The sequence below is a fragment of the Tenrec ecaudatus genome, chromosome X (genome assembly GCF_050624435.1).
Source record: "Tenrec ecaudatus isolate mTenEca1 chromosome X, mTenEca1.hap1, whole genome shotgun sequence".
NCBI classification, from domain to species: domain Eukaryota; kingdom Metazoa; phylum Chordata; class Mammalia; order Afrosoricida; family Tenrecidae; genus Tenrec; species Tenrec ecaudatus.
In genome coordinates this window covers 827501-855448 of record NC_134548.1, presented here as the reverse complement: position 1 = coordinate 855448, position 27948 = coordinate 827501, and the positions used below count along the sequence as shown (strand labels likewise).

The following is a 27948-nucleotide window of genomic DNA, read 5'->3' as shown; positions in this document are numbered from 1 at the left end:
TGACCCCTGTGAGAGGGTCCTTTGACGCCCCCGGGGGGGGTCGCGACCCCCAGGTTGAGAACCGCTACTCTGGCAGCGCGTGGGAATGGATCTCCCTTTGGCCGACTCCCTTCTGCACCCACGGATCCTGACTGCTGACGATCATTAGATCTTTATTGCTGGGGTGTTGGCGCCCCCAAAGAGCACCCCCTTTTTGTGATTCCGGATCCCGACCCTCCCGGGCTTGGAAAAACAGTGGAGCCATCCCGTGTTGGCTTCTTCTCCCAACTCCCCTTCCCACCCAGGCCTTGAAGCTGCCTCGTGGGTGCGCGCCTCCCCGTGAGGTCCCTTTGGGGGGGACGCAAACCCCTGACCTCTAGGCTGAAGTTGCAATAGGAATGGTTTGCATGAGACCCTCCAAGGCCAGCCCACTGACCCCGAGCCCCTGCAAACTCACGGTGACCCCGGGGCAGGATAGGGCGCCCCTGTGCATTTCAGAGACCTGGCCACTCTGACCCTCTGCAAGCGGGCAAGCAATACGGCCGGCCGCCCAAGGTAGCCCTGGCAGGGTCTGCAGCGCCCACGTTGTCTGGGTGACAAGGTGGAGGGAGACAGAGAGAGACAGAGAGAGAGAGACAGAGATGGCCTCTTAATCATCCCCATCCGGGGAGGGCCGGGGACGCAGGTCCAGTAGGAATTGTTGCAGGCACTGAGGTGGGGTGGTCAGCGATCGAGGCACGTGTTTGGACAGCGTCCAGCTTCAGAAGGACGAGAGGCCGGAGTTTCCTGACCGCCCGCAGCAGCACGGCCGGGGTCACTGCAGAAAGCGGTCCAGCTTCTCCTGGATCCGGGAGAAGGCATCCTTGCCCAGGTAGTCAATGCGACCGTCTTCCCACATGCGCCGCTCCTCCTCCGGACTCGGCTCCCGGACCTTCTCCTGGATGGAGGTCTCGGAGGCGGAAACCACCAGGTCCACCTGCTGAAGAGAAGCTCGCGGTGAGAGGGGGGCTGCTTCCCGAGTCCCACTGTGGTCCCGCCGAGGACCTGGGGACAGTCACGGTGGGCTTGGGACACCGTCCTGACCTGGGGAAACAGCTCCATCGCGCTGAGAGAGAGGTGTTTGCCGGATAATAATGTGCCCCCCACACACAGACACTTGCCCCCCAGGAAGGGGCAGCCGGAAAGGAGGAATCAGCTCAGCACCTGCCTAGTCACCCTGCCCGAAGGCCATCTGGACACCCCCACCGTGAAGGGCAGCAAGCCCTCTGTCCACCTGCAGAGGCCGGTGACAGACTGACCCCTGGGGAGCGCCCGCAGCCAGCGCTCCCCAATACAGCGTCCGATGAAAAAAAAGCCGGACCCACTGCGTCCAGCCGGTTCAGACGCAGTGGCACCAGCAGAACCCCCCAAAAGGGTCTGTGAGGCCCTGAGTCTCTAGGGGAGCAGACGCCCGCTCCGGTCCCCCCTGCAGTGGCTGGTGCATTCTACTGCCCGCAGGCTGTGGTCCGCGTGGACTACAGAAAACAAATTCAGAGACACGCCTGTGTGGCAACAGCAGCTGAACATGGAGAAAGCAGCCCCGCCCAGAGCAGGTCCATACGTCACATATGAGCCCACGTGTCCAGTACGGATCCATAAATCCCTCTCCAGACGCACGCAGTCATGCAATGACACGGATGCAGGAGGGTCACAGGCCAGCGGGTGCAGAGTCTTGTGGATCCAGTGGCCGTGGACGCAGCTCAGCGCCGGCGTGGCCTCCTCGTGGCTCCTCCTGCTCCAGGGCTCGGGCTGCATCAGCGTGTCTCCACGTGCCTTCTCCACAGAGACGTCTCCCCGGGTCTGAGTTTGTGCCCCGCCTCCCGAGAGGTATCTATCTCCTTAGCGCCTCTCCATGATGGATGATGGATGATGGATGATGGATGGATGATGGATGATGATGGATGATGGATGATGATGATGGATGATGGATGATGGATGATGGATGATGGATGATGGATGATGGATGATGTATGGATGATGATGGATGATGGATGGATGATGGATGGATGATGGATGGATGATGGATGGATGATGGATGATGGATGGATGGATGATGGATGATGGATGGATGGATGATGATGGATGATGGATGGATGATGGATGATGGATGATGGATGGATGATGGATGATGGATGATGGATGGATGATGGATGATGGATGATGGATGGATGGATGATGGATGGATGATGGATGGATGATGGATGGATGGATGGATGATGGATGATGGATGGATGATGGATGATGGATGATGGATGATGGATGATGGATGGATGATGGATGATGGATGATGGATGATGGATGATGATGGATGATGGATGATGATGGATGGATGGATGATGGATGATGGATGATGGATGGATGATGGATGATGGATGGATGATGGATGATGGATGATGGATGATGGATGATGGATGATGGATGATGGATGATGGATGATGGATGATGGATGATGGATGGATGATGGATGATGGATGGATGATGGATGATGGATGGATGATGGATGATGGATGATGGATGATGGATGATGGATGATGGATGGATGATGGATGATGGATGATGGATGATGGATGATGGATGGATGATGGATGATGGATGATGGATGGATGATGGATGATGGATGATGATGGATGATGGATGATGATGGATGGATGGATGATGGATGATGGATGATGGATGGATGATGGATGATGGATGATGGATGATGGATGGATGATGGATGATGGATGGATGATGGATGGATGATGGATGATGGATGATGGATGATGGATGATGGATGGATGATGGATGATGGATGATGATGGATGGATGATGGATGATGGATGATGGATGGATGATGGATGATGGATGATGGATGGATGATGGATGATGGATGATGGATGATGGATGGATGATGGATGATGGATGATGGATGGATGATGGATGATGGATGATGATGGATGATGGATGATGATGGATGGATGGATGATGGATGATGGATGATGGATGGATGATGGATGATGGATGATGATGGATGATGGATGATGATGGATGGATGGATGATGGATGATGGATGATGGATGGATGATGGATGATGGATGATGGATGATGGATGGATGATGGATGATGGATGATGGATGGATGATGGATGATGGATGATGATGGATGATGGATGATGGATGATGATGGATGGATGATGGATGATGGATGATGGATGGATGATGGATGATGGATGATGGATGGATGATGGATGATGGATGGATGATGGATGATGGATGATGGATGATGGATGATGGATGGATGATGGATGATGGATGATGGATGATGGATGATGGATGGATGATGGATGATGGATGGATGATGGATGATGGATGATGGATGGATGATGGATGATGGATGATGATGGATGGATGGATGATGGATGATGGATGATGGATGGATGATGGATGATGGATGATGGATGATGGATGGATGATGGATGATGGATGGATGATGGATGGATGATGGATGATGGATGATGGATGATGGATGGATGATGGATGATGGATGATGGATGGATGATGGATGATGGATGATGGATGGATGATGGATGGATGATGGATGATGGATGATGGATGGATGATGGATGATGGATGGATGGATGATGATGGATGGATGATGGATGATGGATGGATGGATGGATGGATGATGGATGATGGATGATGGATGATGGATGATGGATGATGGATGATGGATGATGGATGATGGATGATGATGGATGGATGATGGATGATGGATGATGGATGGATGATGGATGATGGATGGATGGATGATGGATGGATGGATGATGGATGATGGATGATGGATGATGGATGGATGATGGATGATGGATGATGGATGGATGATGGATGATGGATGATGGATGATGATGGATGGATGATGGATGATGGATGGATGATGGATGATGGATGATGGATGATGGATGGATGATGGATGATGATGGATGATGATGGATGATGGATGGATGATGGATGATGGATGGATGATGGATGATGGATGGATGATGGATGATGGATGATGATGGATGGATGATGGATGATGGATGATGGATGGATGATGGATGATGGATGGATGGATGATGGATGGATGGATGATGGATGATGGATGATGGATGATGGATGGATGATGGATGGATGATGGATGATGGATGGATGATGGATGATGGATGATGGATGATGGATGATGGATGGATGATGGATGGATGATGGATGATGGATGATGGATGATGGATGGATGATGGATGATGATGGATGATGATGGATGATGGATGGATGATGGATGATGGATGGATGATGGATGATGGATGGATGATGGATGATGGATGATGGATGATGATGGATGGATGATGGATGATGGATGGATGATGGATGATGGATGATGGATGATGGATGGATGATGGATGATGATGGATGATGATGGATGATGGATGGATGATGGATGATGGATGGATGATGGATGATGGATGGATGATGGATGATGGATGATGATGGATGGATGATGGATGATGGATGATGGATGGATGATGGATGATGGATGATGGATGGATGGATGATGGATGGATGGATGATGGATGATGGATGATGGATGATGGATGGATGATGGATGGATGATGGATGGATGATGGATGATGGATGATGGATGATGGATGGATGATGGATGGATGATGGATGATGGATGATGGATGATGGATGGACAGGCCAGACTCCGCCCCTGGACTCTTCAGTCTCAAGCTGACCATGTAGCTGCTGCACCCAGCACGGGACGAACGGCATCACGGGGCCGTGAAGAAACCCCGTGGAGCCCGCAGGGTGCAGAGTTCTAATAACCCCTGAGCCGGAACCAAAGACGGGGTGAGGTTCACAGGACACGGGGTTCGGGATGTCGGCTCGGGGTCAACCAGATGCCCAGGTAGAATGCCGTCCAGGGACCGTGGTCTTCAGCCTGCCTCGGTGACGAGCGACTGGGGCCTGAAAGCCGTGGGTGTGGCCACCAGAGAGGCCACTGGAGTGGCCATGGAGCAAGTGACCAGATGGTCACAGTGGTAAAGCGGGGCGCCATTGATAAAACGCGTGTCCTGGCGAAAGAGCCGCACGGCAGCCGACATCCGTGTGCCCCAGCCTGTCCTGCATTCTTTCTAAAAATCGGGACTTTTTAAAATGTCGTGGGACGCGGGGAAAATTGTTAAAAATCGGGACTGTCCCGCCCAAAGCAGGACGTCTGGTCACTTTGCTATCGAGGCCACTGGACACAAGACTCCTTTGCCACCAGTTAAAAGATAAATCACAGGCCTGTGGTCCTTGCGTTGTCTCGCGTCCACTCAGGGCTGGAAGGGTCAGGGGGTGGAGTCCAGCCTGTCAATCACGGCACAGCCTGAGGAGGCCTCCTTGTGGGCGTGGCCTTCCGGGGAGGATCCTGGGAACATCCTGTCTCCCCATACACACTCCTGAGCATGAGCCACGTGTGGACAGGCTGATGCAGCCCGAGCCCTGGAGCTGGAGGAGCCACGTGGAGGCCACGCCGGCGCTGAGCTGCGTCCACGGCCACTGGATCCACAAGACTCTGCGCCCGCCGGCCCGTGACCCTCCTGCATTCGGCCTCATTGCATGAAGTGCATGCGTCTGCAGAGGGATTTATAGATTGATATTGGGCATATGGGCTCATATCAGACTATGGACTGATCTGGGGTGTTTTCTCCGTCTGAAATCGCACGCTCTCTCAAACGTGCAGGAAGGGGTGTCTCTGGGTTGGCTGGTCGGGTCCACCCGGCCCAACACAAGGAGCACCGGGAAGAAGGGAATGCGGTGGAGCGGCCTGCGGTGGGAATTGTACTATATAACATATAGGATAATCGAATAATACTTGGACTGTGTATAATATCTAATAATCGAATAATGCTTGTACTGTGTATATCTAATAATCGAATAATACTTGTACTGTATATATCTAATAATGGAATAATAATTGTACTGTTTAATATATAATAATGGATTAATAATTGGACTATATACTACATGATAATTGAATAATAATTGGACCACATAACATATATTAATTGAATAATTGGACTGTATATAATATATAATAATCGAATAATTGGACTAAATAATATAATAATCGAATAATAATTGGACTATATAATATATATTAATTGAATAATTGGACTGTATATAATATATAATGATTGAATAATAATTGGACTAAATAATATATAATAATCGAATAATAATTGGACTATATAATATATAATAATCGAATAACAATTGGACTAAATAATATATGATAATCAAATAATAATTGGACTAAATAATATATAATAATCGAATAACAATTGGACTAAATAATATATAATAATCGAATAATAATTGGACTAAATAATATATAATAATTGAATAATAATTGGACTATATAATATAATATTGAATAATTGGACTATTTCATATATAATAATTGAACTGCGCAATTGCAGGACCTGTGGACAAAATGCGCATAAAACTGTTAAAAGTAACATAAAAGGGAAAACTTAAAAGGGGGGACAAAATATTAATAAAGGACTAAGAATCACGGTGACCCCACGCGCCGTGTGTGAAGGGCGGGGCGGGCGATGCAGGGGGACGAGCTGCTTTTTCCAAGGACTTTCAATCCCCGCGCCGAACCCCCAAATGATGTTTCCGGGGGGCTTCCCGCGCTCAGATTCCACGATCCCCGCCTTTCCTATCGGGGAGAGCAGCCCCCCCCAGCCCAGGAGGGGGTGCAACGCCTTAGAAAACTGCGAAAAGGACCGACAGGGTCTGCACGCAGGAGGCGCGCAGGAAAGGGACCAGGGGGGAATCCGAGGGATGAGATATTTGCATAAACACACCCCCAGCGATGCACGTAGGACGTGCAGCGTTATTTGCATAAACACACCCCCAGCGATGCACGTAGGACGTGCAGCGTTATTTGCATAAACACACCCCCAGCGATGCACGTCTAGATCACGCAGCCTTATTTGCATAAAGACTCATCTTTCCCCCCCAACTGTCCCCCCCAGGGTCAGGTTTCTCCCACAGAACAGGTCACGCACGGATCCAGCACCCACAGGGGCACCCACACTCAGGGCACCCCCTGAATTCTGACCAAACGGCTGGACGATGGGACACACTGACCAAAATGGGGGTGCGGGACGGTGGCAGGTAGCATGCCACCAACCAGGCAAGCGCCCATGGCTTCCGTTGGTGGCTTTTTCCATGGCTGCTTCATTCTATCTCCGGAAGTAGATTTTGGGGTCTTTTTTTCTGGGTGTTTCCAATAGGACCCAGAATTCCAAGCTCTCTATCATTCACAGTCTCCACCATCTTTCTCTTTCTGCACATCTCTCTGAGATCCATTAGTTCTTGGGGAGAAAGACTAGAAGGTGGATCCTGAACAATGAGGGGTTCGCATGTAGGGGGGACCCCTCTTCACAGAATTGTGGGGATCCCCTTGCTTGTAGGTAAGACCACCCTCAGTCCTGCAGCTGAGCCCCAGCTCCAGGAAGAAGACAGCAGTTTCGAGACACCCGCCCCCATGACAGACAGACAGACATTGATGACGTTAACACGGCACCCCAGGCACCCCAAAGGTAAGAGGGCCCCTAACTCCAGGTGGGGGGGGGTTACGTCACCTCCAGTGCACCCTGGGGTGCTGGGTCCTGGGCGCTCTCCACAGGGGGCTCCTGCCCGGGTCCCTGGCTGCCCCCAGGCTCTCCCGGGCCGCGCGTCTCCTCGGGGTGCAGCTCGGGGTGCAGCGGCTGCTGAAGACAGAACACAGGCCGTCGGGGTGCCAGCTGCAGGGTCGCCGGTTCGACACCAGCCTCCGGTCTGCATGGGGGACTCACGTCCTCACGGGGCTGCCCGTTGGGGCAGGGCAGGGGCTCGTCCAGCACCGGGGTCTCCTCTGGGGGCCCCCCCACAGGTGGCGGAGGCAGGTCGGCGGCACCCGTCGGGGACCGGCAGTCGGCACCCTGCTCCCCAACAACGCCGGCTGGATCCACCTGCAGGAGGAGCAGAGTCGCTAGACCCAGGTCCGTCCACTCCCCTTTGAAGGCCAGCGGAGAAAAGCCGCTGTCCACCCTAAGGTCCAGCCCTGTCCCCCACCTCCGGGTGCAGGGAAGGGTCTTGTGTGTCCTGCGTGGCTGGTCACCCCCACCCCTCCGAGGGGGGCCTGGCCTGACAAGAGCCCACTGCCACAGGGCCGTGGGCATCCGCCTCTCTGGAGGCCAGCAGTGCTGGGTCTCGGCCGGAGGGGCCCGGGGACTGCGAGGTGACCGTGGGCTAGGGGCTGGCCGCTCAGGGCAAGGTCCTCGGTCCGAGTCCACCAGCCGCTCCTCGGGGGAAAGCTCCGGGACAGAGTTACCGTCTCGTAATTTCCCGGTGTCGCCTCCACTCTGCCCACTCTGTGGGTGGACAGGCCTCCTAAGGAACCCGGGCCCGGGGGTGGGCTGGGGACCCGCTTTGCTCAGTAACCATCGCTGGAAGCCAAGGCCACTCTTCCTCGCCCTCCGTGGCAGGAAACTGAACACACGTGCAGCTGAAGCAACGGATGATCCTGCTCTGCTCCCTTCGGCCTCGGTGGCCCCGTGGGCAGAGGACCCCGGCCCGGAGCCCACGATCCACGTGCCCAGGCGGCGGGGTTAAATCTGGCTGTTGGGGAAGCTGGGACACTGGTTGCAGGGGAAGCCTGCCTCTCTCTGTCTCTCTGTGTCTCTCTGTCTCTCTCTGTGTCTCTCTCTGTCGAAGTTCCTGGTCTCGTCCACCTGCACGTGGCTTGAGTCTCCCCCGTTTGAGCTTCCACCTGCTCACCCTCCCTGCAGCGTGAGGTCACCGCGGGCGGCCGTGACCGGGAGCTGCTGGCGCAGAGGCACCAAAAGGGGGTGGCTTTGCTGAACAGAAGGGCGTTTTGCACAGTTCCGGAGCTGACAGATGGAGCCCGGGGCTCCGTGTCTCGGAGGAAGCCTGTCTCTCTTGGCTCCGGGTGAAGGTGCTGGGCACGTCTGGCTGCTGGTCTCTGCTGGGCCTCCCGGGCCCCCTGCCACCCCCGGGCCCCTCCTGCTGCTTCTCCTTGTGACTCATCGCCCCCCCTGCACCTCCTAGAAGCCAGGATATCTGGGATCCTGCCCGTTCCGGTGTGGCCCGATCTCCAGGACACAGGACACCCTGCGTCCAAATGCAGGAACCGACCAATGGGAAGCAATCGCTTTCCCCAAGGACCCCACGCTCCCCCCATGCCACGCGGCCGCGAGGCTCACCGGGGGGCCCGGAGGCTCTGGGGGGTCCAGGCTGAGGAGGCCCTGCAGCGCGGGCAGGACACTGCGCTGGTAGATGCTCCACCAGACGTTGAGGAAGGGCACCTGGGGCGGAGGGTCCCTGCCCGGGCCGGACTCGGCCACGGCGCCCGTGTGCCGTCGGAAGTCGAAGTGCCAGGGCTTCTGGGGTCCCAGGAAGTGCACCACCTTGGCGTGAGCGCCAAACCTGGGAAGGAAGCAGGGGCGGCCGGACTTCCAAAGGGGTCCCGGGGTCAGCCTCACAGACGCCAACCCGCTTACTGATCCTGTTACGCCCTTGCCACGGGGTCAGTGCGGCTCTCGGGGAGCCTGCAGGACAGGGCGGAGCTGCCCCTGGGGGTCTCCCAGGCGGTCAGTCTGCACGGGAGCAGACGGTCTGTTCTCTCTCCCCAGGAGCTAATGAATAGAGAGATATGTAGATAGATAGATAATAGATAGATATGTAGATAGATTGATAGATAGATACATAGATGATAGACGGATGGATGGATACATAGATAGATGATAGATAGATGATAGATGGATGGATGGATAATTAGATAGATAGATAGATATGTAGATAGATAGATAGATAGATATGTAGATAGATAGATGGATGGATGGATAGATAGATATGTAGATAGATAGGCAGATAGATACATAGATAGATAGATATAGATGATAGATAGATATACAGATAAATAGATACATAGATTGGTAGATAAATAGATTATAGATAGATGATTGAAAGATGATAGATAGATTGTAGATAGATGATTGAAAGATGACAGATGGATGGATGGATAGATTGATAGATAAATAGATATGTAGATAGATACATAGATTATAGATAGATGATTGATAGATGATAGATAGATAGACTGGATGATAGATAATATAGATATGTAGATAGATAGACAGATAGATGATAGATGGACAGACAGACGGATAGATACATAGATACAAAGATAAATGATTGATAGATAATAGACCGATGATAGATAGATATAGAGATATACATAGATGTGCAGATAGACAGATGATAGATGGACAGATGGATATGTAGATAGATAGACAGACAGACGGATGGATAGAACGTCTCATTGTCGCCCCCAGACCAGCTCGACCGATTCCATCCCCAAGCGAGGCCCCCGCCCCCACGGGAACCGTTTCTGCTCAGGACCGACGTCCACCGTCCTCGCTCAGACACGCGTCTCCGACTCCTGGCCGCGCAGCTGCCACCTTGAAATTCCTCCCTAACCTTTCCCCGCCGGACGGCCAGCAGGCGGGCGCGCAGTGAGGCCGCGAGGGCCGGCCCGTATGTTTCCCCGACCGTGTGTCCTGCAGACGCCGCCGGGGTTGCACGTCCGGCCCTGAGCCCACTGTGTGTGCAGAGCCCCGGTGCATGCTTGCCGGGTAACCCCGATGGTGCAAACTCTATTTGGCTCCTCACTGGGGGGTGGAGATTCCCCTGCACCCCGAGAGGTCTCAGAAGGAAAGTGGTCACCCCGGTCTTCACGTCCCCAACCCCTGGTCAGCCACGGCGCACGGCTCTGCCCGTGAGTGGGCATGAACCCCACGAGCCCCCGACGGGCTAGGCCTGGCTCAGCAGCAGCAGGACAGGAGGACCCGCTCGCCCTTGGTGTGACGGGCCGGGGCGTCTGCGGCTGGCATGGCGTCGGGTGGGGGGCACTCACTGCTTGAAGGCGGGGTGGTAGGTGTAGGCCGTGCTGCTGCTGAGGTTGTAGATGAACGGCAGGTGCTTCCGGATGTCAGCCGTGGGCCAGGTGCCGAAGAAACTGTTCAACACGCCTTGGTCTGCCCCTGCGTTGCCCACAGAAAACACGCGCCATGGGCATGGGCAGCTTGTCCCCGGGGGGGCCCCCAACAGCCCTCCCGCTGCCGGGCTGACCCCCACGGGGAGAACACCTGCCCCGGGGATGTCAGACACCAGCAGGGTCCCCCAGGGTGGACGGGTCTCAGCGGTGCTTCCAGAGAGAGACCAGGAGGAAAGGCCTGGAGATGCCCTCCTGCAGCCCAAGCCGTGCACAAAAGAACCCGGTCAGATCCCGAGCGGGGAGCTGAGCCTGCTCAGTTGAAAATCGAAATTCACGGCAGCCCCCGGCAGGGGCTGCACGGATCTGAGCCAAGTGGGCAGTGACACCCCTGAGCCGTCGGACGGGGTGTTGCTTCCCTGTGGCTCTGCTAGGTGCAAGGTCAGCCCCTGGGGAAACGGCGCTTTCTACCCGCCTCAAGTCGGACAGTCTTGGGAGCCCAGAGGCCGGTTCCACCCGGCGCTCTCTGGCCTTGTGGCTTCGACTATTCAGCTCCTGCAGGAAAACCGCCCCCGGGTCCCCGGGCCCCGTGTCCACATGCTCCTGTTTCCAAACGGGATCCAGGAAGTCTGCAGGGAAACGTGGAATGGACAGACCACGGACACTGCGCCCACACGTTCCACAGGCTCTGGTCCATGACCGTGCTGGCGCCACGCTGTCCCTGCAAAGGCCCAGGCACCGCGAGTGCCGCCGCTCCCCTGCCGTCCACGTGCTGCTCAGCGCCGGGCGGGCCGATGGAGGTGGCCTTCCCAGGGGCGTTTCACGGCTATAACTGTGCGTGCATGTGTGCGTGTTTATGTGCACATGTATGTGTGAGTGTGTTTATGTGCACGTGTGTGTCTGTGTGCACGTGCATGTTTGCGGGTGTGTGTGCATGCATGTGAATGTGTGTACATGTTTTGCATGTGTCTGTGTACATGTGTGTATGTTTATATGTGTACATGTTTCTGTGTGCACATGCAGGTACATGTTTAGGTGCACACACGTACATGTTTATATGTGTGCACACGCGTACATAATTGTGTGCACACGCGTGTACATTAATGTCTACGAGCGTGTGTACATTTATATGCACGCGTGTGTGTTTATGTGTGTACATGCATACGTTTATGTGTGTGCGTTTGTGTGCACATGTGTGTACATGTTTATGTGTGCCCACACGTGTGTGTTTGTTTGCATGAGTCTCTGTTTACAGGAATAATCACTGCCGAGTGGAACGACAGCGTACCAGAGACACAGAAGGAAGACACCGCACAGCAGACACACGGCTCATGCACGTGTGCAGAAAACCAGAAACTGCAAGGCCTGTGGCTGGATCTCGAAGCAACTATCAGACTCAGGTGTGGTGACCGGAGCCCGCGGTTTCAATCGCCTCGCGCTCACACGGAAGTGGACCAGGGAGAAACGACGAGCAGAGAAGCGTCAATGTCTCCGAATCACTGTGTTTGCAAGAAAACACCGAAGGAACCACAGACGGCACAGGACCAGCCAATCTGTCCTGAAAGAAGTCCTGTCAGAGCGCCCCCTAGAGGCGGGGGATGTTGTGTCAGAGCGCCCCCTAGAGGCGGGGACGGGGAGGTTCTGTGTCAGAGCGCCCCCTAGAGGCGGGGACGTGGATGTTCTGTGTCAGAGCGCCCCCTAGAGGCGGGGACGGGGAGGTTCTGTGTCAGAGCGCCCCCTAGAGGCGGGGACGTGGATGTTCTGTGTCAGAGCGCCCCCTAGAGGCAGGGAGGGGGAGGTTCTGTCCAAGAGCGCCCCCTAGAGGCTCAGAGCCCCTCTCGCGTTTAGGGGCAGCACCCGATGCACTTGGCCCGGGGTCCGTGGGGGCACAGATGGACGGACGGACAGGCCCGCTCACCATCGAAGCTGCCGTGCTGGGCGGCGTGCTGCAGGAGGCGGCCGTGCGTGTCCAGGGAAGGTCGGAAGACGAAGACGCCGCTGTTGAAGCAGTCGGGCCATCCGGGGTCCGGGGCGGCGGACAGCTCGCTGCGCTCGAACAGCTCGTCCACGTTGGACAGCACCTGGGGGGGCGCGGCCTGTGAGCGCGCCTGCACCTGCACCTGCCCACCTGGGCGCCCGTCACCTATCCCAGGAGCGGGGGTCGCCCCCAGACCGTGTCTCTTAGGCTTTCACCCCCACCCCGCCCGCCCGACACCCAGACTTGGGGGGATGCACAGCGGGACGACAGCTCGTCAGGGTCCACAGGGGAGCTCTGAGTGGGCCGCGGAGGCGCCTTTCTCCGTCTTCCCCTCCAATGGCTCCACCGTCACCCACAGCGACAGACAGAAACTAGGAGGAAGACTGCACCGAGCAGGGGCCTTGGAATGAGGCTGCGGGGGAAGGGCGAGGACAGCACCACAGGTGAGCGAACAGGAAGACAGATCCGCCCTGGAGGAAGCAGGGCCAGAGCGCCCCCTAGAGGCGGGGACGGGGAGGGTCTGTGTCAGAGCGCCCCCTAGAGGCGGGGACGGGGAGGGTCTGTGTCAGAGCGCCCCCTAGAGGCGGGGATGACGAGGTTGTGTCTCAGAGCAGCCAGGGGTCCCTGTGTTGGGAGCCTGCTAGACCCAGGCAGGAGAAGATGGCTGTCAGGATACAGGGAGATCGCCCAGGAATGTGGGGTTCAAAGACACTGAGAGGGGACCAGGACCTTCCCCCAGAGCCCAGAGAGAGAGACAGTGAGAGATAGACAGACACAGACAGAAATATATATATATATATATATATATATATACACATACACACACACAGATAATCAGAGAAACCTATATATATATATATAGAGAGAAAGACAGAGACCTATATACAGAGATACAGAGACCGCCAGATATACAAACTTGTATGTATAGACAGAGAGACCTATACAGAGACATCAATAGAGACAGAAAGCAAAAGAGAGGCAGAAAGAGACAGAGAGACAGACAAAGAAAGCGAGGGGACAGAGAAAGAGAAGAGAGGTAGAGAAAGAGATGTAGAGACATGGGCAAGGGCAGGGAGAGAGACAGGGGGAAAGAGAGGAGACAGGAAGAGACAGACGGGGAGGGGTAGGAAAGTCTGAGAGAGACAGAGACAGAGAGACAGGCAGACACACGTCCCGCAGAGCCGATGCCCGGGCTTCAGAGGTGTAGCCCCCACACTGTGTGGGCGCAGCTGTCTGTCTTTGAAGCCCCGCTGCCCCCCATCACCCCCTCGTCGTGTGCTGGCAGCGCTGAAAGGCGAGGGACCGGGGGCTCACCAGCGTGTCCGCGTCCAGGAAGACGCCCTTGCTGTACTGGGTGAGCGTCCAGCAGTGCAGCTTCGTGAGGGTGACGCTGAGCTCAGGCCGCCGCAGCAAGGCCAGGTGGCCGCTGTCCACGCTGTCCAGGAGGTTCACCTCCACGACCTCGTCGAACACCCTGGAGAGCACAGCCCTGCAGGGACACCCGCCGGCGTGAGGTGGACGAGGAGACACCACCTGCCCCTGCCTCTGCCGAGGCTCCCCGATGACAGACACACAGCAGGGATCTCACCCCACAGCCGTGACCCAGTGCACCAAGTCCCCCAAATAACTGACCACTGTCAAGTGGACACCATCGAGTCACGGGGACCCTGCAGGACAGGGCGGAGCTGCCCCTGGGGGTCTCCCAGGCGGTCAGTCTGCATGGGAGCAACATCCACTAAATGGCAGTGTGTCTGTCTGTCTATCCATCCATCTTATCTATCTATCTATCTATCATCTATCTATCTATCTATCTATCTATCATCTATCTATATATCTATCATCTATCTATCTGCATATCTCTCTATCCATTAGCTCCTGGGGAGAGAGACCAGACCGTCTGCTCCCGTGCAGACTGACCGCCTGGGAGACCCCCAGGGGCAGCTCCCCCCTGTCCTGCAGGGTCCCCGGGAGTCGGCGTCCACTCGAGGGCAGAGTTTATCTGTCCATCTATCTGCATGTACGGACATATCAGCAACATGATGGGGTGGGTGTAGTGTCAGTTTAAACGCCTCATCTCAGTGGGTGTTCGCTGTTGCCCAACAGACACAGAAGGGACGTATGTCATTCGCATAAAACACATCTCTCCCACATGTGTGCGCCATCAGGCATCACACGGGAGGCTGCAGGCTCATCGCCTACGGGGCAGCCTGGATAGAAAACACCCGTCACTCTCTCCATGGCTTCCAGAAGGATCCCGGATCCCACAGCCTTCAGGTCAGTCCTGACGAAAATCTACCCCGTAGACAGTTTTCCAGGCTGCCGATCGGGACGGGAGGCAGACGCCCCATCTTTCTCTCTTTGAGCGGCTGGTGGGTTTGCGGCACCGGCGTGGGGGTTAGCTGCCCGTGTTTACCCAACAGCTTTTTCAAAGGGGGTCAGTGCAGACATTCAGGCCATTCCTGGGGCTTCCCGGCAGGTGAGGTGCCTGTGTACCAGGAGAGGACCCAGGTGGGGACACCTGGTGTCTTACCTGAGCAGGTGGGACACTTGGCATCTTATGTGAGGAGGTGGGACACCTGGCATCTTACCTGGGCAGGTGGGACACCTGGCATCTTATGTGAGCAGGTGGGGCACCTGGCATCTTACCTGAACCTGGCATCTTACCTGAGCAGGTGGGACACCTGGCGTCTTACCTGGGCAGGTGGGACACCTGGCATCTTATGTGAGCAGGTGGGACACCTGGCATCTTATGTGAGCAGGTGGGGCACCTGGCATCTTACCTGGGCGGGTGGGGCACCTGGCATCTTACCTGGGCAGGTGGGACACCTGGCATCTTACCTGGGCGGGTGGGGCACCTGGCGTCTTATCTGGGCAGGTTGGGACATCTTGTGTCTTACCTGGGCAGGTTGGGACACCTGGCATCTTACCTGGGCAGGTTGGGACACCTGGCATCTTACCTGGGCAGGTTGGGACACCTGGCGTCTTACCTGGGCAGGTTGGGACACCTGGCATCTTACCTGGGCAGGTTGGGACATTGGCGTCTTACCTGGGCAGGTTGGGACACCTGGCATCTTACCTGGGCAGGTGGGACACCTGGCGTCTTATGTGAGCAGGTGGGACACCTGGCATCTTACCTGGGCAGGTGGGACACCTGGCATCTTACCTGGGCAGGTGGGACACCTGGCGTGTTACCTGAGCAGGTGGGGACCTGGCATCTTACCTGAGCAGGTGGGACACCTGGCATCTTACCTGGGCAGGTTGGGACACCTGGCGTCTTACCTGGGCAGGTTGGGACACCTGGCGTCTTACCTGGGCAGGTTGGGACACCTGGCATCTTACCTGAGCAGGTGGGACACCTGGCATCTTACCTGAGCAGGTGGGACACCTGGCATCTTACCTGAGCAGGTGGGGACCTGGCGTCTTATGTGAGCAGGTGGGCACCTGGCGTCTTACCTGAGCAGGTGGGACACCTGGCATCTTACCTGGGCAGGTGGGGCACCTGGCGTCTTACCTGAGCAGGTGGGACACCTGGCATCTTACCTGGGCAGGTGGGGCACCTGGCGTCTTACCTGAGCAGGTGGGGCACCTGGCGTCTTACCTGAGCAGGTGGGACACCTGTGGTGTAATGAGTACCACAAGCCTCCTGGTGGCCCCGTGGTTCCTCAGAGACTGTCCCAGGACGAGAGCCCCCTGGCAGTAGACGTCATTGGTGGCCAGGGTGACGTAGGCTTGGTCGGTCACTGCGGAGACAGCAGGAAGGTTGTGCTCCTGAGGGGGCCGGAGGGGGCGGACACCCCCCCTCAGTCCACCCTCCGCCTTCACGCGCACCCCACGGGGGAAGGGTCCCCTGACCTGAGAGGGGACATGGCTCTCCCACCCTCTGACACACACGTTGTTACAACGCAGGACGTGAGCTAGGAAAACTGCCAGGAAGACCCGAGTCAGCTGGAGTCAGTGACGTCAGTCTCCTCATGGAGAACTCGGAGAGAGCGTCCTCCTGGGACACAGCAGAGCTGCCCCTGCAGCTGCAGAGGCCCCGCTCCTCACGGGAGCCGACAGCCTCCTCTAACCCTGCACAGTGGCTGCGGGCTGGGAGATGCGGCTCAGTGCATCACCGGCTTCCCCGGGACGGGCGGTCCCTTGTACGGCAGCGTGACCCTGTCACACAGGACAGCGCGGTGCAAAATGAGACGCAGCACTGCACGCTGCTGCCCCGGAAACTAACGGATGCATTTCGCTCAGGGTCTTGCTGAGGGAGACGTAGAAAGTACCGTGCACGGTCAGAACAACCCATCTGTCTCGGAAGAAGTGCGGCCACAGCGCCCCCTAGAGGTGGGGACAGGGAGGTTCTGCGTCAGAGCGCCCCCTAGAGGCGGGGACGGGGAGGGTCTGTGTCAGAGCGCCCCCTAGAGGCGGGGGTGGTGAGACATGGACACAGGGACTGTGGACCTGTCCTCAGGAGAGACCAGTCCCTGGGGAAGGTCGTCGTGCTTGGGGAAGCAGAGGGGCAGCGACAGAGAGGACGGCCCTGGACGAGATGCACGGACACGGTGGTCGCCGTGGGCTCAGACATGGGGATGCTCAGGACGGTGCAGGACTGGGCAATGTCTCCTTCTGTTGTGCACGGGGTCGCCATCAGCCAGCATGACCTGAAAGCGCCTACTGCACCACGGCCGTGCTCTAATGCTGAAAGGCAATGCACACAGGCCATGCAACCGCACCAGACTCCCGTGCATGTGCAGCGCCCTGCAGCCCCACAGCGCCCCCTGTGGGTCTCCTCCCTCCATCAGTCAGTGCTGACTCACGGCGCCCCCTGTGGGTCTCCTCCCTCCATGGAGTCAGTGCTGACTCACGGCGCCCCCTGTGGGTCTCCTCCCTCCATCAGTCAGTGCTGACTCACGGCGCCCCCTGTGGGTCTCCTCCCTCCATCAGTCAGTGCTGACTCACGGCGCCCCCTGTGGGTCTCCTCCCTCCATCAGTCAGTGCTGACTCACGGCGCCCCCTGAGGGTCTCCTCCCTCCATGGAGTCAGTGCTGACTCACGGCGCCCCCTGTGGGTCTCCTCCCTCCATCAGTCAGTGCTGACTCACGGCGCCCCCTGAGGGTCTCCTCCCTCCATGGAGTCAGTGCTGACTCACGGCGCCCCCTGTGGGTCTCCTCCCTCCATCAGTCAGTGCTGACTCACGGCGCCCCCTGTGGGTCTCCTCCCTCCATCATTCAGTGCTGACTCACGGCACCCCCTGTGGGTCTCCTCCCTCCATCAGTCAGTGCTGACTCACGGCGCCCCCTGTGGGTCTCCTCCCTCCATCAGTCAGTGCTGACTCACGGCGCCCCCTGAGGGTCTCCTCCCTCCATGGAGTCAGTGCTGACTCACGGCGCCCCCTGTGGGTCTCCTCCCTCCATCAGTCAGTGCTGACTCACGGCGCCCCCTGAGGGTCTCCTCCCTCCATGGAGTCAGTGCTGACTCACGGCGCCCCCTGTGGGTCTCCTCCCTCCATCAGTCAGTGCTGACTCACGGCGCCCCCTGTGGGTCTCCTCCCTCCATGGAGTCAGTGCTGACTCACGGCGCCCCCTGTTGGTCTCCTCCCTCCATGGAGTCAGTGCTGACTCACGGTGCCCCCTGTGGGTCTCCTCCCTCCATGGAGTCAGTGCTGACTCACGGCGCCCCCTGTGGGTCTCCTCCCTCCATCAGTCAGTGCTGACTCACGGCGCCCCCTGTGGGTCACCTCCCTCCATCAGTCAGTGCTGACTCATGGCGCCCCCTGTGGGTCTCCTCCCTCCATCAGTCAGTGCTGACTCACGGCGCCCCCTGTGGGTCTCCTCCCTCCATGGAGTCAGTGCTGACTCACGGCGCCCCCTGTGGGTCTGCTCCCTCCATGGAGTCAGTGCTGACTCACGGCGCCCCCTGTGGGTCTCCTCCCTCCATGGAGTCAGTGCTGACTCACGGTGCCCCCTGTGGGTCTCCTCCCTCCATGGAGTCAGTGCTGACTCACGGCGCCCCCTGTGGGTCTCCTCCCTCCATCAGTCAGTGCTGACTCACGGCGCCCCCTGTGGGTCTCCTCCCTCCATCAGTCAGTGCTGACTCACGGCGCCCCCTGTGGGTCTGCTCCCTCCATGGAGTCAGTGCTGACTCACGGCGCCCCCTGTGGGTCTCCTCCCTCCATGGAGTCAGTGCTGACTCACGGCGCCCCCTGTGGGTCTCCTCCCTCCATCAGTCAGTGCTGACTCACGGCGCCCCCTGTGGGTCTCCTCCCTCCATGGAGTCAGTGCTGACTCACGGCGCCCCCTGTGGGTCTCCTCCCTCCATGGACTCAGTGCTGACTCACGGCGCCCCCTGTTGGTCTCCTCCCTCCATGGAGTCAGTGCTGACTCACGGCGCCCCCTGTGGGTCTGCTCCCTCCATGGAGTCAGTGCTGACTCACGGCGCCCCCTGTGGGTCTCCTCCCTCCATGGAGTCAGTGCTGACTCACGGCGCCCCCTGTGGGTCTCCTCCCTCCATGGAGTCAGTGCTGACTCACGGTGCCCCCTGTGGGTCTCCTCCCTCCATGGAGTCAGTGCTGACTCACGGCGCCCCCTGTGGGTCTCCTCCCTCCATCAGTCAGTGCTGACTCACGGCGCCCCCTGTGGGTCACCTCCCTCCATCAGTCAGTGCTGACTCATGGCGCCCCCTGTGGGTCTCCTCCCTCCATCAGTCAGTGCTGACTCACGGCGCCCTCTGTGGGTCTCCTCCCTCCATGGAGTCAGTGCTGACTCACGGCGCCCCTTGTGGGTCTCCTCCCTCCATGGAGTCAGTGCTGACTCACGGCGCCCCTTGTGGGTCTCCTCCCTCCATCAGTCAGTGCTGACTCACGGCGCCCCCTGTGGGTCTCCTCCCTCCATGGAGTCAGTGCTGACTCACGGCGCCCCCTGTGGGTCTCCTCCCTCCATGGAGTCAGTGCTGACTCACGGCGCCCCCTGTGGGTCTCCTCCCTCCATGGAGTCAGTGCTGACTCACGGCGCCCCCTGTGGGTCTCCTCCCTCCATCAGTCAGTGCTGACTCACGGCGCCCCCTGTGGGTCTCCTCCCTCCATGGACTCAGTGCTGACTCACGGCGCCCCCTGTGGGTCTCCTCCCTCCATGGAGTCAGTGCTGACTCACGGCGCCCCCTGTGGGTCTGCTCCCTCCATGGAGTCAGTGCTGACTCACGGCGCCCCCTGTGGGTCTCCTCCCTCCATGGAGTCAGTGCTGACTCACGGCGCCCCCTGTGGGTCTCCGAGGCTGTAACTCTTTGTGGGAGCAGAAAGCCCAGTATTTCCCTGCGGAGCTGCTGCTTGTTCTGAACTGATTCGAGTGTGGGTTAAAGCCCAACAGGGACTCCTACTAAGGAAGGTGAAATTCCAGCTGCAGGGCAGGCCGGGCCTGGAGAGATCAGCTGCTGAAAGTCCCGGGATGGAAACTCCTTGAACTTTCCTGCTAAATAGAACCCAGGCCCAGGCGGAAGCCCCAGCTCCACCTGCCCCGGCAGAGGCCCTGCCCTCCTTCCAAAGCAGCAGTGAGGGGGCAGGTCCAGGACCAGGAGGCTCCGCTCGGGGTGCCGGGGTCTCAGGGCGTTGGAGACGACTTCTCAACACCTGCCGCCAATCACAACATGTTGTGACGATTTAAGATTTAAATATGTGTTTATATAGCTGTGTGTAGGGAGAGAGAGACACACAGAGAGAGAGAGACACACAGAGAGAGAGACACACAGAGGGGGACAAGAGACAGATGGGGAGGGCCCAAAAGAGGCACAGAGAGACAGGGAGAGAGATGGAAAGACAGCGAGGCAGAGAGAGACAGACAGACAGAGACCAGGGCACATGTGAGCCAGAATCTGTTGAGGTTTGGGGTTTTCTGCAGGCTGGTTATGCAGCAGAGAAATGCAGGGAAATAAAATTCACGGGCTGGTGTTTGCAGAAAGCCTGGCAGTGTGAGCGCCCAAAGGCTTCCCGCCTGTGTTTCTGGTCCCGGGGAAAGGTGTTTACCCCTCGCCTTTAGCCTGCCTCCCAAAGTAGCACTGCGTCCAGCCCTGCCCCGCCCCCCCTCAAAGCAGGGTTTGTCTGTGCCTGGAGCTGATACCCACCCGGGGCCTCCTCTGGGCGCATTCCAGCCCTGCTGGGAATGTGCTGCCTGAGCCTGAGCTCAGAGACCCCAGGCCTCTCTGAGGGGCGCCCGTGTGAGCAAGCAGCTCGGGGGGGGGGGGGGGGGGGGGGGGCTGGGGCTTTCCCTGCAAAATGCTCCTTCCAGGCATCTTCTCTGCTGCCCCGGGGTGGAATCTTCCAGCACGTTCCTCCCTGGGCCTCCCTTCCAGCCCTGCTCCTTCTCGGTCGCTTCCCAGGCCCAGGAAAGTCCAGGAAAGCAGGGGCCTCTGCTGGCTGCAGCAGGTCTGGGATTGTGGAGGTAGATTCGGGTTGGGATAATCCCGGAATGCATGGCGGGAGTGAGGACACAACCCGAACCGCTGGCCCTCGGTCCATTCTGGCTTAGAGCAAGACCCTGCCGGACAGGGCGGAGCTGCCCCTGGGGGTCTCCCAGGCGGTCAGTCTGCACGGGAGCAGACGGTCTGCTCTGTCTCCCCAGGAGCTAATGGATAGAGAGATATGCTGATAGATTGATTGATAGATAGATAGATAGATAGATAGATAGATAGATAGATAGATAGATAGATAGATAGATAGATGCACTGCCCTCGAGTGGACTCCGACTCACAGCGACCCTGCAGGACAGGGCGAGCTGCCCCCGGGGGTCTCCCAGGCTGTGTCTTGGGGGGAGCAGCAGCACCCCTCCACCTTCAAGGTGTTCGTTTTCACTGACACACAGACTCAGACACACACCACCCCCTGCCCCCCGCACGCGGCAGCCCCGCCCCCAGTCCCTGCAGGCCAGTCGGGCCCGGAGCTGGGGTGGTGCCTGCAGGGACTCACCCGACATGGTCCGCACGGGGGTCCCCGGCGTGGGCGGGGGTCCTGCAGGAGCGGCGGGGGGCGGCGCCTCCGGACTCGGGGGTTGCAGGCCTGCAGGGCGACAGCATTGCGACCCCCGCGCTGCGACCCCTCCCACCGTGGGGCGTCCCCGAAGGCCCAACCCCAGCCCTGCGGGTGGGGCCCCAAACACTCCCCAACCCCATAGGGCCCGCGACCCCCAGAGCTCGTCGACCCCCGCCCCCGGAGACCCCCGAGTCCCCCCAAGCCCCGGGCGCCCCCGAACCTCCCCGCGGCGGCCCGCGGCCTGCAGAGACCCCGCGTCCCGCCGGCCCCGGGAGACCCGCCCCGCCCCGGCCCCGCCCCCTGGATCCGCAGCCCTGATTGGCCGCTGCCCGGAAGCGCGCCCCGCCCGGGGGCTGCGCGCTCCCCGGGACCCGCCCCCCAGGCCCCGCCCGCGGTGCGCAGTGCAGGGAGGGGGTGCGGAGAGCGGGTTAAGGGTCCCGGCCGTCTGGGGGGAGGGTGCGCCGCTGCCCCCCCACAAAGGCTCGGAGCCGGCGCCCCCACCCCGGGCCCCGCCCCGCCCCTCGCGCTTCCTCAGGGCAGTGGGGGCGGGGCGCACGGTGGGGGCTGAGCCCGTGGTGGGGGAGGGGCCGTGATGGGGGAGGGGCCCACGGTGGGGGAGGGGCCGTAAGGGCTGAGCCCTTGGTGGGGGAGGGGTCTGTGAGGGCTGAGCCTGTGATGGGGGAGGGGCCAATGGGGGGAGGGGCCGTGATGGGGGAGGGGCCCACGGTGGGGGAGGGGCTGTAAGGGCTGAGCCTATGGTGGGGGCGGGGCCCGTGGGGGAGGGGTCGGTGATGGGGGAGGGGCCGTGAGGGCTGAGCCCGTGGTGGGGGAGGGGCCCATGAATGGGGGAGGGGTCGTAAGGGCTAACCCCTTGGTGGGGGAGGGGGCCATGGTGGGGGAGGGGACCGTGGTGGGGGAGGGTCCGTGAGGGCTGAGCCTGTGGTGGGGGCGGGGCCCATGGGGGGAGGGGGTCGGCGATGGGGGAGGGGCCCGTAAGGGCTGAGCAGGTGATGGGGGAGGGATCCGAGGGGGTGGGGACTGTGGTGGGGGAGGGGGCCATCAGGGCTGAGCCCGTGGGGGGGAGGGGGTCCGTGGTGGGGAAGGGGCCCATGGATGGGGGAGGGGTCTGTGAGGGCTGACCCCTTGGTGGGGGAGGGGCCGTGGTGGGGGAGGGGCCGTGAGGCGGGGCGGGAGATGGATGAGGGTGAGCGATGAGGGAGTGAAGGTTTGCACAGGACTGATGAATGAATGAATGAATGAATGAATGAGGGCGTCACATGAATGAGTGAAGGGACGGACTTACAGGGGCCGAATGAATGCGTCCTGTGAGTGAGTGAGTGAGGCAGGGTTCACACGGGCTGGATGAAGGTGCGCCTGGAGGCGTGCACTCTGAATGAATGAATGAATGGGTGAATGAATGAATGAGTGAGTGAATGAATGGGTGAATGAATGAGTGCATGGCGGGGGAGCCGAGCGAGCGAGTGAACGGAGGACGCAGATCGTCATGAATGAATGATGGCCGCACCGCTGGAGCAGTGAATTCAGATGCCAGTGAACGCCTACGTGCTTGCGCCTGAACGTCAGTGCGTGCGTGCCCGCGTGCGTGCCCGCGTGCGATTGTGCGTGCCCAAGTGCGTGCGTGGAGCGTGTGTGCGTACGTGCCTCCGTGCGTAAGTGCCTGCGTGTGTACGTGCCTCCGTGTCCGCGTGCGTGCGTGTGTAAGTGCCCTCGTGCGAGCGTGCGTGCGTGCGTACGTGCCCGCGTGCGTGCGTGCGTGCGTGCGTGGGCGCGTGGCGAGGCTTCCGTGAAGCACGCACGCGTCAACGGGGGAGCGGGCGCGGAGAAAGCGGGCTCTCTGGGATCCAAGTGGCCCCGAGACGCGCATCGCCCCCCGGCCTCCCGTGCGGTGAAGACGGTGAGCCTCACCCGGGGTCCCTGACCTGGGAGCCTAGAGCAGCGGTTCTGGGGGGTCCTGTGCACTGTGGGGGGTGGGGCAGCGTCCCTGGTCCCCCCACTAGTCATTCTCTGTGCTGGGGGGTCCTGTGCACTGTTGGGTGTGGGGCAGTGTCCCTGGTCCCCCCACTAGTCATTCTCTGTGCTGGGGGGTCCTGTGCACTGTGGGGTGTGGGGCAGCGTCCCTGGTCCCCCCACTAGTCATTCTCTGTGCTGGGGGGTCCTGTGCACTGTGGGGGGTGGGGCAGCGTCCCTGGTCCCCCCACTAGTCATTCTCTGTGCTGGGAGGTCCTGTGCACTGTGGGGTGTGGGTGGCATCTCCTCCCCGCCCCCCTCCTTCCACCGCCAGCCCCATCCCTAGCTCACATGCGCGCGGTCTCCCTGGGGGACAGTCACTGCAGGCTGTTGGGAAATATCTGCAAGGAGAGAGCGTGTCCTGGGTAAAAGGCCACTCGGTGTGTCCGACAGAGCTGACACCCCCCAACCTTGCACCCCACCCCCCGTGTCCTGGAGCGTTGTGAATCTGCACAGCGGGGAGGAGGGGGGGCAGAGAGCCTCCTCTTGCCCCTGAGGAGCTGCTGAGCCCCGACTGGTGCTCGGCCTCTGTGGCCCCAGGATTCCTCTCCGCACCCCCAGACCTGTCAGTCTCTCTGTCCAGCCCGCGGTGCTGGCTGGCCAGCGGGGTCAAAGGGCAGGCCTGCTTTAACACAGTGGGCAGTCCCTGGCTGTGAGCGTGGCTGAGGCCTGCTCGCCCCGAGCCAGTGTCCAGGAGGCGAGCAGAGGTCAGCTCTGCTGGTCTGAGCGGCCAGTGTTGGACCTCGGCTGGACCTCTCCCCTTAGGGACCCGGGAAAGAGCTCGCCTGCCGGCTCAGGGGTGAGCAGATGCGCCCTGGAGCCTCCAGCCCACCCAGGTGCCCCCCCAAAAAACCAAAGCTCAGAAGGCCGGGTGGGGACACAGAGGACACTGGGAAGGGCACTTCGATGTCACGTGGAACAATGGCAGCCCAGGGCAGGGACCAAACTGCATCACTTCGGCTGAATGGGGAGCTAATCAGTTCGCCCTGGACACCAGGACCCGAAGCACCGTCACTGTGGGGGTACGAGGTCCCCCACAAGCAAACGGGGCCTCAGGAGCAACTTTGCAATAATGGAAAACATTAACGACAGACAGACGGACAGTGGGGCACAAGGGGACCTGGTCCCGTGTCAGGACTGAGAGCGAGAGAGTGTATTTTCCGTGGTGTCTCTCGCGGGGCTCACAGATCTTTCGTAAGGCGTGTGCGTGTCACAGCCAACATACGACACCGTCCACGGGCGGCGACGTCCCAGGAGCCCCACGAACCAGCAGGGAGGTGACTCCGCGTCGTGACCCAGTGCTGGCTGACCTGGGGCGCCCCGAGCCCCCCCGGGGGGCAGCCTGTGGCCAGCAGCAGCAGCAGACGGCATGCTAGGTTTTCGGGGGGTCCGTGGGTCACTGGGGCTGCAGGACCTGGAGGCTCTTCATCGACAGAGAACAGCCAGACGCAGGATGACTCGTGTTTTACGGGGTGAGGGGGGACCCTGTGCCGTCCTGAGAGCCTGGCTTCAGACTGAGTTACAGATCATCACCGAGCGGGTCTGTCCCACCGGGGCCGGCTTTCCAGACCCGGGACCACAAGCACGGACTTAGCTGGGGGACAGTCTCATCCGGCCCCTCAGTGGACGCAAACCCCACTGCCATGGAGGGGACGCCGACTCACGGGGACCCTACAGGACAGGGCGGAGCTGCCCCTGGGGGTCCCCCAGGCGGTCAGTCTGCACGGGGGCAGACGGGCTGGTCTCTCTCCCCAGGAGCTGCTGGTGGACTTGAACCCCCGACCTTGTCCTTAGCAGCTAAAGGTGTCGCCCCTGTCTCTTTCTCTCTCTCTCTGTCTGTCTGTCTGTCTCTCTCTCTCTTTAAAGTTTAACTATTTGTTTCGATTGTGAAGAAAACCTTCTGGTATGTTTTCTCCCATTCCTGGGCCTCAACAGAGTGGCCGCCTCAATGTCCATGCTCCTGTCCCTTCCAGAGTGGCCGCCTCAATGTCCATGCTCCTGTCCCTTCCAGAGTGGCCGCCTCAATGTCCATGCTCCTGTCCCTTCCAGAGTGACCGCCTCAATGTCCATGCTCCTGTCCCTTCCAGAGTGACCGCCTCAATGTCCATGCTCCTGTCCCTTCCAGAGTGGCCGCCTCAATGTCCATGCTCCTGTCCCTTCCAGAGTGGGGAGCGGCACTGGACGGGGGTGGGGGGGCCTCAAGGTGCTTTCCCGGGTTGACTCATCCCTTCCCGGCCACCCCTCGGTGGGGGATGCTCCACTGACCACGGATGGGCTCGGGGTGTCCACCTCGACCCCCCTCGTTCTCGCCAGCGGAGGGGGGTGTGGGGGGTTGTGCGCTGGTTTGTCTGCTCGGCAGAAAGTAAATGTCTATAAATGACCGGTGGGCAACGGACGTACAAGTACGTGGGTTGAAACACGAGTCGCCAGAGGCCCTGATCAAACGGTCTTTAAAAGAAATAAACGAAGAAGGAAGCCTTGTTTGGGGGCAGCAGCCGCCAGGCCCGACTCAGCAGATCAAATCTGTCCCGGGATTCCGTGAACCGCCCCTCCGGGTGGGTCTCTCCCCTCATCCCTCCCTCCACCAACTTCCTGCCTCGCCCCTCTCCCTGCCCCTGTTACCTCTTATCGTCCAGAAGAGAGACCCGGTGGAAGGGGCCTCACAGAGTGGACCCTGAGCCCCTGGGCTTTTAACGAACGGGGTTAATTGGAGCGAGCGGGCCGCTGTTCAGATGGAAGGAGAGTCAAGGGGGGCCTTGAAAGACAGCGTGCAGAGAGACCAGCTGAAGTCAGGAAGGGAGAGAGAGACAGAGAGAGAGACAGAGAGAGACAGGAGAAGGTGGGGAGAGGGGGGACTTTCCGGGAGAGGTCTTGGGAAGGTGAGGTGGGGCTGGAGCCGCAGGGTCTTTTAGGGACCAACTCGCTAAGCAGAATGTTCTCCAGTTTTGTCCATGTCTTGCAGCGTCCGTCTGCGAGAGCTGGTATTTGTCTTATGGGTGCATTTTAAAAGCTGAAAATCTTACGGGAGCAGACAGCCCAGCTCTGCCCGCCCCCCGGGAGTGAGTGGCTGGTGGGTTGGCATCACTGGCTGGGGGCACCAGGGTCGGTGGAAGGGGGCAAGAGGAAGCCACTGCTTGTAGGGAGCGTTGAGCTTCCGTTCAGGCTAATTGGGAGACATAGTAGCAACTGTGGAGGGTTGAACAATATGAACAAGGGCAAATGGAAACATAGTAGCCAGCAGGGACTAGTGGAAACATAGTAGCCAGCAGGGACTGGTGGAAACAGTAGTGAGCAGGGACTGGTGGAAACATAGTAGCCAGCAGGGACTAGTGGAAACATAGTAGCCAGCAGGGACTGGTGGAAACATAGTAGCCAGCAGGGACTGGTGGAAACATAGTAGCGAGCAGGGACTGGTGGAAACATAGTAGCGAGCAGGGACTGGTGGAAACATAGTAGCCAGCAGGGACTAATGGAAACATAGTAGCGAGCAGGGACTGGTGGAAACATAGTAGCGAGCAGGGACTGGTGGTAACATTTGGAAACAATAGTAGCGAGCCTGGAGAGTTGAAGACCTGCATAAACAAAGGTTAATAGAAACATCTGGAAACATAGTACAGTGTGTAAGCCCGGTGGACTAGAGAAACAGATTCATAGACACTCGTACTTGCATTGGAAAGAGCGTAACATAACGAGCAATTGTACGTTAAGAAAACATCCCCGTTCGTCCAATCAAGCCCGTCAGTTTGATATGAGCCCACAGGTCCAGTCTATAAATCCCTCTTCAGACGCATGCAGCTCATGCAATGACGCCGAATGCAGGAGGGTCACAGGCCGGCGGGTGCAGAGTCTG

General features: G+C 58.8%; 1 protein-coding gene and 1 long non-coding RNA gene across 5 annotated transcripts in view; one reads left to right on the top strand and one right to left on the bottom strand.

The window, feature by feature from the left end:
* Positions 1–135: 135 nt before the first annotated feature.
* On the bottom strand, positions 136–22364 carry LOC142434299 (glycogenin-2-like). 4 transcript variants are annotated; one of them, XM_075539014.1, is made up of 10 exons: positions 22291–22364; positions 22008–22097; positions 16665–16806; positions 14381–14555; positions 13007–13169; positions 11011–11137; positions 9299–9521; positions 7889–8044; positions 7676–7804; positions 136–958 (listed from the first exon to the last, which is right to left on the bottom strand). In XM_075539014.1, the coding sequence occupies exons 2-10, from the start codon at positions 22012–22014 to the stop codon at positions 794–796; spliced, it is 1287 nt and encodes a 428-aa protein (XP_075395129.1). In that variant the 5' UTR covers positions 22015–22097; positions 22291–22364; the 3' UTR covers positions 136–793. The 4 variants fall into 4 exon arrangements, with proteins under 4 accessions (XP_075395129.1, XP_075395130.1, XP_075395131.1 ...); XM_075539015.1 differs by having other exon boundaries at positions 136–955; XM_075539016.1 differs by having other exon boundaries at positions 7676–7801.
* A 1498-nt stretch (positions 22365–23862) lies between these two features.
* LOC142434311 (uncharacterized) overlaps positions 23863–27948 on the top strand; it is a 9601-nt gene continuing 5515 nt past the window's right edge. Inside the window, exon 1 of the long non-coding RNA XR_012781141.1 lies at positions 23863–23985. This is a non-coding gene — a long non-coding RNA (uncharacterized LOC142434311). The remainder of the gene's footprint in view (positions 23986–27948) is intronic.